Genomic DNA, 9,640 nt, shown 5'->3' on the forward strand with positions numbered 1-9,640 from the left:
ATTTTTCAAACATCATTAATTTTGATAAAGTTTGAATGAAAAACTGAGTGAGGCGAAATGGCATGCATTACTTTGGTTTTTTTCCACTTTCCTGTTTTCATCATGCAAGAACCAAATGTGTTTATTTTACTGGCAATATGAAGACAATCATATGATTTTGAGTAAGTCTTTTGAGGTTGTTTGCAAGTTTTTGCTCTTCTGCATGTCTGTGTCCTCCCAGCTGGGGGCTGGCTGTTGTATGGAAAGGCCAACCACGTCACGGAAAAGCCCTGTCTCTGATCAGATGGGCTTAATATAAACCAGGTTTGCTGAGAAAGAATTAAAGAGGCAGCCCCAAAGCAGGAGAGGATTTACTTCGGCCGAGCAGCTCAGCGTACCACAGCCCGCTGAGAGAGAAGGGCAGCGTGAGCAAAGGACCCGGCTGCCTGGAGGAGCTGGCAGAAGTAAGGCAGCACTGGTTCGGACCCCGTCTTTTACTGTCGATGCTAGGGACCCAGGCAGCTAAATGCAGCGTGGGGTATCACAGCCAGTTTGAACTTGGAACGCAATGTGTGACAGGGACTCGTTTGGCTTTGTTTCATGAAGGATGATAATTTGTTAGGGGCGAAATCGTAAAATGTTCATGTTTGTGACTGTTTAGTGCGTGACGGTTTATTGCAAGTTGTGAGTTAGGCTCTGTTGTTTGACTGAATCGGAGCTGGCTTTTCTCATCTAGTCTTTTCAGCAAGGAAAAAATGCATTTTAAAATTCAACTGCAGTAAATATTTCATTTTGTTTGTGAAGCACTCTTTGCTTGGTGTGTGATTTCTAGTTAGGTGTATTTCTTGCTGACAAAGTTACTGTGACTAGGACTAGGCAAATGATCTCATTTTGCCACTAAATACTGCGCATCACAGAGAAAATACTGCGTATGTGGAAATAAGTTCAGATAGAGTGCGCTTTTTCTGTATATTTTTTTCTGTGTCCTGCTGTGCATTTATTCTAAGAAGTTTTCAGGCAGTTTTGTGTGAAAAGGAATAGCTATTTGTATGTGTTGTTTTGATGTGATTCTGTACTTTTTTTGTTCACCACCTATTATTCAGATTTGAAAGTGGTCGGGTACATTTTATGGACAGTTACCCTATTTACTAATGTGGAGAAGAGGGCCGAGAAACATCAGATAAATGGCAAAAAGCAAAATGTCTAAATAACGGTCACTTTGGGAACTGGAATGCATCAAAGTAACTTTCCTAAAAATGGTAGCTGTTGGCCCGTGAGAATGACATCACTGTCCTCTGCCTCCAAGCAAGGCAAAATGGAGTTTGCTGAGTAAAATGTAATTAAGAGCCATGCTTAGATAAGAAGAGCTAACCCATCTAGCCGATTGTGCAGTAAATGAAGTTGTTGATTTAATATCTGTAAATTTATGAGCTTTTTCTCCCTGCGCTACCTCCTGTGGCGGCTAGAACCTGTACCTCCTCAGAAAAGCTGTTGGACTTGACTGTGTCCTCCCTTTTACCAGCCAAAAAGCCACTGCCTGAAGCAGAGTCATTCTTTGTTTACCCGGCCGTAGGCAAGACCCAAGTCCACCCCATCACAGCAAGACTTGCTTGCATGGCTCTTTTCTCATATCAGGATTGTCTAAGGGTGCAGCGAGTGATGCCTTAGTGCTTTCACAAAAGGTTCAGCCCTTAACTGAGACAATGTGAAAGATGCTGTACACCCAGCTGCACTGGGAGTGGGAGGCAACTGGGACCGGTGCATCTGTTTGCCCCCAGTTAAGCACAAAGGATGGGCAGCAGTACCTGAGGTGCTGCCTGTACTGTAGGCTGCCTCTCAGCAGGGATGCAGCTCCCATGTAGGACAGCTCTGGCGAACGCTGCCCCTTCCTTCTCCGCCTGGGACACAGTGATGCCTCACGCTCTCCAGGGCTGGGCTGCACCTAGCACAGCCGTGAGCTTGTAAAGGCTAAACAAAGACAGGATTTCGCATGTGAGGGTGGTATCATCCCTAGGAAAAAGCCTCTGACTCACTAAGTAGAAATATTTTTTTGTGTACCAGCAACTATGAAAGAGTGCAGAAGGTCTCATTTTTATTTTGTTGTATACTAGATCCCTATAGAAGAGCAGGACATGCTGTCTTGGAGTTAATAAGAGGCATTAAGGCGTTTCTAAATGTTTTGTGGGTAATGCCTGTGATTTCCTTGTTTCTCACTAGGGGTAAAAAATGACCCTCAACAATGTTACCATGCGTCGCAGCCACAACAGCAGCCTGCAGCAGCAGCAGCAGCGGTGGAGCATCCCTGCTGATGGAAAGAATCTGCTGGTCCAGAAAGACTCCAACGAGTACAACCCGCAGAAGCGATACACCATCAGTCCCGATGAATACTACAGAAGGAGCTGGTCCTCGGAGTCGTCCGACTCCGTCATCTCCTCTGAGTCCGGCAGCAATTGCTACCGGGTGGTGCTGATCGGGGAGCACAGTGTAGGCAAGTCTTCGCTAGCCAACATCTTTGCGGGGGTGCATGACAGCATCGACAGCGACTGTGAGGTGCTGGGAGGTAGGTCGTTATGCCCTGGGGTGTTTGTGTTTGCTTGCAGTCAGCCCTGCCAGTACTAATTGGCACAGAAAATCAGAGAGGCTGTTTAATCAAAAATTGAGGTAACAAACATTTGGATCTGACCATCAAAACTGATTCAACACATGCATCTGTCTTAAGAAAACAAGAAAGCAAAATAAGATGAGTAGGATGCTTCCTAACAATGATCAAAAGCCTCTGAAAGAGAACAGTTCAGATTCTCATGCTATTTCATTTCAAAATACCTGTTGGAAGCTGCCTCATTCCTGCCTGTGGTGATGCTACACAGGAGGCTGGTTCAGCTTTCATGCTGGTCCAACATTTGTTCACCACTGGCTCCATGGGGCTGACTCCAGCTTTCTATGGGGGAGAGAAAACAACTGAAGGTCCTCATGGTCTATGAGAATGAAATGTTTAGAAATAATAAGCTGAGTCCTTCAATCACCTCCAAAATATTTGCCATTAGAAGTAATCTCAGCCTTTCTGTATAAACATATTACCTCAGTGTAGGCTGTATGGAGTTTGAGTAAAATACATCTCCTCCTTATTTCATGTTACTTGCCCAGCATGGGTTCCCCCAGGGGAAAAACAGATAAAGGACTTTCATCAGTGTAGGAAAACTCCCATTGCCCAAACGAGGGGAAAAGGCACAAGCTGTAGGGCTTTCTTTGCTACTTCCCCCTTGCTACTGTCCCCTGCTTTAGTTAGGGTTGTGAAATGTTCTTTAATCACAAAGATCAGATCACGCAGAAGATGAAGCTGTGGCACTAAGCCCTGAGCTATATGGTGTGTGAGATGCTGATGTGGAAAGGTTGTGTTGCAACAGAAATCTGCTGTGGCTCCAAGGAGGCAGACGCTGTCACCTTTGGAGGACATGCAGGTTGCCGGCTGGTTTTGCTCGTCAGTATGCAGTATGCTCTCCTCTTCTCTTCCGAATCCCTTCCTTCTCCTGACTGTACTCCCTCGGTGCGATGGTGCCAGTGCTAGCACAGAGAGTTTCTGGGCTTCTCTTCCAGTCCTCAGTGAAGCACAGGCAGGACACCTTTTGTGTCTTTACCTCTCCAGTTAGGAGAGGTTTTACCCAGGATTTAATACTGTCCAGCTTCAGGAAGGTTGGACCCATGTTTTCCTTGCTTGCTCTCACAGACTGGGGGCACAGATCTTTGTGCCTTTGGGGATTTGGAAGTTCCCCACGGTGCAGTCGCTCTGAATCAGTTATTCAGGTATGCTTTGCCTTCAGCTTCTACCACTGACTTTTCCCGTAATCGTACCAGCTCCTCAGCCTGGAGTATCTCTGATAAAAGATTTCCCAGTGCTACACCAGCAAACTAGAGTAGGACCCTTGGGCAAGCAGTCAGAAAAGGCAGCTGATTTGCTTTGCACACCCTTGTCAGACGGTTTCCTTCTCCTCCATGCGAAGCTGTATGGTTTCCTCTTTCCTTTGCACTCTCAGCAATATTGCTTGGAGTGTAGCCAAGGCCAGCTCTTCTGAGGTATCAGAAAACTTTCTATTGTTGTATTTCTCTCCTTTTTTAGTGTCAGCTTCGAAATAAGCATGAGATGAACTAATTGCTCACTTTCAGTGTGTTTTATATCCCACGGAAGTCCCTGAGGATTGACCAAGGTGCAAATCAGTGCTGAATATGACCATTTGGGCATAATATTTTCAAGGAGTGTGATTACATATTTGTAGCCTCTCCATGTGTAACGGAGTGGAGAAGGAGTTCTCTGGATGTTGTCCTCTGGTGTATTGGAGCTTGTTCCCATGCAGATGCTCGATCAGTTGAAGAAACTATTCTCCAAACTTTAGCTTGCAAACTGGAAATATTATTACAAGAGGGGATGGTTTCAGGGTAGCCCCTCACAGAAGGCATACAGCTGCTTTTATGGACTGGCTTTGCAGCTGACTGTAAGATCAATCTAACTCAGGAACACAAGTGTCATGCTATTGGGCCTGCAAGGGAAACTGCTCCTCTTGATTAGCTTTGTGTTTTTAATCTCTCCATTTTAAGCTGTGTCAAGCCTGGGCTCTTTTTGGGTTTTATTTTAAATGTGTAATATTTTTGGCTCATTCTTTTGCATGGATGTAGATCCCTGGCTTCAAGGAAAGGCTCTGATTACAATTCAGGGGAAAGTTCACTCCATTAATGCCCAACAGAAGTTTTATGAGGCAAGGGTTAAGACACAATCCTAGCTACAAGCATGGTTGGGACAGACCCTTTAAACACTGCAGTGAGAGGAGTGGTTTGATCAGAAGCCCAAAGCCTGGCATTTTTCACCGACCAGCAACGCAAGACTAGAGATGGGTCCAAATCCCATATTGCTCATCCAAATGTCCCTAGGTTTGGGGGAAAGAAGGAAGGTTAGTATTTGAAGCAGAAGCCAGACTGAGATTTCACAGCAAGGGTTGATCAAAATTATGAGTGGGAAGATCTGCCCCCCCCAGATCTAAGCAGAACTTTGTCATATGGCATTTATAATCTAGGTATGAATTTTTGTGGCCTCCGTACAAAATAACTGAACTTCTGTGGTTTGTTGATTCCTTTGCTTTTTGACATCAAAGGTTATGTGGGAAACCATGAAATGGGAGAGAACTAGGACTCAGCAGAAGTCTCAGCCTCTCTAAAACTCAACAGCTCTTGTCTCACAAAACCCTGTCCTCATTGCCTGGTCGGCTGTTAGCTGTATTGCTCTCAGGAGCAGTGACTGTTCACCCGTAAACTGTCCCTGCTAAAGCAAAAGCAAATATTTTCCATTACTCAGCCTTGCTGGACTCTGCTGCTCCCATGGGGCAAATGTTCAGCCTTTGGTTATTTCTTCCACTGGTTCTATTTTCTCTCTCCCACATAAGATAAAGAGACTATCAGCCAAAATAATGAACATTTAGTTTCCTGATCTTTCAGCCTCCTTCATATATCATGAAAAGTAAGACAACCAGTAATGAACAGAGGGCAGGTTCAGTGCTGATGGAAATGAGGAAAGAACTGAATGTGAGCCAGCATAAAATTTGGCTCAATAACTTGAACTGTGAACAAATTATACATATTTAACTACTTGTTTCTTTTTAATGTACATGATGCTACAAAATAATATATTCCCAACATTTCTGCTTTTCTTTCCAGAAGACACGTATGAAAGAACCCTGATGGTGGATGGGGAAAGTGCAACCATTATACTGCTCGACATGTGGGATAATAAGGTACTTTTATTTGTTCTAGTCAAATGCCAAAAGAAAAGGGCATATGAGTGAGTGCTAATATCAAAAGTAGATATCTTTTGGGAAAGAAAGTAGGTGTTTTCCATACTTCAGCATCAGGGAAAATATACGATTCACCCCACCCCCGCACCAAGCCAAGCATGCTTAATGGCTCTGCAGTGTGGGCCTGAGAAGTGCAAGCCTTCTTTATTTTTCTAATGATAAAACAAAACATTCAAGCCATTTTCCAGACCATGTTCATTCCAGTCTAAAGCCAGCACAATGAATTATTTGGGGCAAGTTTTGCCCTCCTTTGTGGTGAAGTATTCATACCATCACCGCATTGGAATTACTTTTAGTATAACTGTGATTCAAACTGTACCCATTACAGTTACAGCAGGAATGTATTTGGATTCTTTAATGTTATACTTTCTAAGTAAAATCTGTTCTGGCCATAACGATGTCTGACTGTTTCATTTGAACAGCGTGAGGGAGAATGGATTCGAGACCACTGCATGCAAGTGGGAGACGCGTACTTGATCGTCTACTCCATCACAGACCGGGCGAGCTTTGAGAAGGCCTCCGAACTCAGAATACAGCTCCGCAGGGCACGCCAGAAAGAAGACATCCCCATTATTTTGGTTGGCAACAAAAGTGACCTTGTCAGGTGCCGCGAAGTTTCCGTGGCAGGTAAAGAAAATGACGAGGATAAAAATGACATAAACATTAAGGGTCATCTAGTAGCTTTTGAATGAAATGCAGAGCTCTGGCTGAGGGAGTACGCTGTGATCAGGACTGGGCAATAAAAGAGCAATAAAACAGCAGAGGACTGGACCAGAGGGCAGAGGACTGGGAGGGGTCTGCCAGGTCCTTAAGCCTCCCTTGGTAATGCTGTTACATGTCAGATAATCCCTTTTGTAAATTTATTAAGTAACATCATAAAACCAGCTTGAATTTCTTCCATTCCAGCTCCTAGTGTAAGACCACTGCAGTACGTGATTTCTCTGGTGGCTGGAAACCCTTTGGATTTCCAATACATGTTTATGCATAATGAGTTTAGCCCCCTTTATTCTGCTGCCAAAGATTATCTCTTCATTTAACCTGATGAATTAAAATTCCCTCTCACCCTTCGTTTTGCTAGTCTGGGCAGGGACTGTGCAGCCTTTCAGGAGAGGTCTCCTTGCTGCCTTGCTTTGGGATGCTAAACCAGCCCTCCCTCTGCTGCATACAAAAGAATAACCAACCTGTACCACTCTCCCAAGCCCAGGGAGCCCTAAGCCCGTAAATAGGAATAGAGAGACTGCCGGGAAAGCTGCTGCCGGCTCTCAAGGTCTGCAGTCAGTGAAATCTCTTCTTGGAGACTCTTCCTTGAGGCTTAGGTGACAGAACATAACACACAGCAATGTGCTAGGTGAGCTCATCTTGGCCCATCGGAAACATGGGTTCCTCTGCTCGGCATTTTCTTCTCTCTGCAGCTGTTCTGCTCTTCTATCTCCCAATTGAGCTAGACTTTTTTTTCCACTGGGGATGTGCACAGTTCCTTCGGCCCCTGTCATGGTTGCCCCAAATAAGGGTTTGAACTGAGGAGTACATCAGGAGCCCAGGGATGTCTATTTGCCTTCTCATTCCTCTCTGCCCCACTTGAAAAATCTTTTGAAAGATGGCGGGTGCATTCACGTCGTTTTAGTCATCCTGGTGATGAGTTTGCAGCAAGCCAGAAGACAGAATAAATTGGCTTGCGTGTGAAAGACAGCTGTCACGTTTAGCTTAGGTTCACGTAATTAAGGATAAAAACTATGATTTCAGATGTACCTCTAAAGCCATAGGCATAGTTCTGCCTTTATTTAAGGGTTTTGTACATGTGTCTGTTCACACCAAAGTTGCTACTGTTCCAAGGCCCCGGTTTACACCCACGACCCACGGAGGAGGCTGGGCTCTGCCTCCTGTGGGGACAAGAGCTGTGCTGTGCGCATGGAGGGTGCTGTCAGCACCCTTTAACGCGGCTTGAGGGAGTCTGCACGTAAGATGACCAGATGGCTTTGAGTCATGGCTGACCTCTCAGCCTTAGGTGTCTCGGCATGAGTCGGTCAGCCCCAGCTCCCTGCACAGCCGATGGCGGGGACTGGGCTTTTCCGGGAGGGGATTGAGCCCCCCTTGCTGGGCAGGGATTGTGACACAGAGCAGATGAATCATGGGCTAGCAGGCAGCATCAGGTGATTACAGTCTTATCTGCGCCTATATTAGGCTTGAGGAATTCCCCCGGTGGCGCTGGCTCCCCCAGAGGCAGCTTTGCCTCCTCCCTGCTTGTGACACCTCGTGACGTATCCACCTTGCAATTTTGCAGAGGGACGAGCCTGCGCCGTCGTGTTTGACTGCAAGTTCATCGAGACCTCGGCAGCCGTGCAGCACAACGTGAAAGAGCTGTTTGAAGGCATCGTGCGGCAAGTCCGGCTCCGCAGGGACAGCAAGGAAAAGAATGAGAAGCGGCTGGCGTACCAGAAACGGAGAGAGAGCATCCCCAAGAAAGCCAGGCGGTTTTGGGGCAAAATAGTTGCCAAGAACAACAAGAACATGGCCTTCAAACTCAAGTCCAAGTCTTGCCATGACCTATCGGTACTTTAAGAACGCTGGACCCTGCCAGAGCTTGTGGCATTTTGTGGACATTATCTAACTATGTCGTGGGACAATCAATCAATCTATATTAGATTGGGCTATCAAAGTGACTTAGGTTCACAGTTGTGATTGTGAATGTGCTGGCATAAGAACAGCACACTGCATGGGAATATCTCTCTTTCTTTTTTTGTTGGTAGTTTTAAAAGAAAAGTATAGACCAGAATGACCCAAAGTTATGCTAGGAAGTGTTCTGGAATATACCTGTTGTTTCTGCTCTCACCTTTGGATAATAGTGTAAGAACCTCGAACCATCATGACTTGGGAAGTGAATACTAGTCTTTACTCTTTCTCCTTGTTATTATTATTTCTTTTTTAAAACTGTGTAAAGAATTGATGAACTGACTGGGGATTGGTCCTTTGCCAGTTGGCTGGTCAGGCTTGAGCACCCACAGCTGAAAAATCTGCATTTTTGTAGAATAGCCACCAAGACACTTTTTTTTTTTTTTATTTCAAGGATTGGTTTTAATGAGTTTACACATCTCTTACTTTGAAAATATTTAAAGGAAAAATCCTATAATCAAACAAATTTTCCTCTCGTATTTTTATATTATGGGACTGTTTAAAAATCACAGTAAAATTAAAATTAAAGTGCAAGTTGTATTAAAGTGCATCAAGTGCAGGATGCCAAAACTTTATAAATCACCTGAGCTTTTTTAAGAAACCACATGGACTTCTTGTATCCAGCCTTGGTCTTTCTCTGTGCCAGAGCTATGCTGTATTTATTGTTGTGCAAAATACAAGCATTTAATGTTGAGGGGAAATGTATTTATTGCCAAGTTTCTTAAAAGAATAATGTTAATTTTATTACTGTTTTCTATCTAATATCTTTTTTCAGATATGCAAGTTTTTACTTACATGCCTTGTAATAAAATAAATAAAACATATGACTGCCTTTGAGCCTCAGTGGGAAATCCCTAAGAATTTTTTCAAGTTGAGAAAATATTTTGAATGCTGGGCAAGATTGCTGCATGACAAGTACAGCAAGGATTCCTTACATCTCTGAACACAGGCTACTTAGCAACCTAGGATCACAAAGCAAGAATTACCCGCAGCCCCAAAGCTATGAGTGCACGGTATCCCTCATGTGCAAATGTGGTTGTGGTGACAGAGATAAAAATAAATCATTCTTAAAAAAGGTATTGGACCCTAAGCCTGAAAAGACTTTAGAAATGTAGATTAGTACCGTTACCCCAATTTTGGAGATGAAAAGAAGT

The 9,640-nt window shown here is 44.3% G+C and overlaps 1 protein-coding gene across 1 annotated transcript; it reads left to right on the forward strand.

Annotated features, from left to right (window-relative positions):
• The first annotated feature begins 288 nt into the window (after nt 1-288).
• On the forward strand, nt 289-9,307 carry GEM (GTP binding protein overexpressed in skeletal muscle). The gene is made up of 5 exons (XM_072852204.1): nt 289-443; nt 2,197-2,539; nt 5,680-5,756; nt 6,239-6,443; nt 8,098-9,307. The coding sequence occupies exons 2-5, from the start codon at nt 2,206-2,208 to the stop codon at nt 8,373-8,375; spliced, it is 894 nt and encodes a 297-aa protein (XP_072708305.1). The 5' UTR covers nt 289-443; nt 2,197-2,205; the 3' UTR covers nt 8,376-9,307.
• Nucleotides 9,308-9,640: the final 333 nt, after the last annotated feature.

This window comes from Ciconia boyciana, chromosome 2 (assembly GCF_034638445.1).
Source record: "Ciconia boyciana chromosome 2, ASM3463844v1, whole genome shotgun sequence".
Classification (NCBI taxonomy): domain Eukaryota; kingdom Metazoa; phylum Chordata; class Aves; order Ciconiiformes; family Ciconiidae; genus Ciconia; species Ciconia boyciana.

What these genes read in the sequence shown, in the direction of transcription:
- GEM (XM_072852204.1), top strand. Translation starts at nt 2,206, where the DNA reads ATGACCCTCAACAATGTTACCATGCGTCGCAGCCACAACAGCAGCCTG. An exon ending in TCGACATGTGGGATAATAAG is followed by an intron (nt 5,757 to 6,238) that starts GTACTTTTATTT and finishes TCATTTGAACAG; the next exon opens with CGTGAGGGAGAATGGATTCG. An exon ending in CCGCGAAGTTTCCGTGGCAG is followed by an intron (nt 6,444 to 8,097) that starts GTAAAGAAAATG and finishes GCAATTTTGCAG; the next exon opens with AGGGACGAGCCTGCGCCGTC.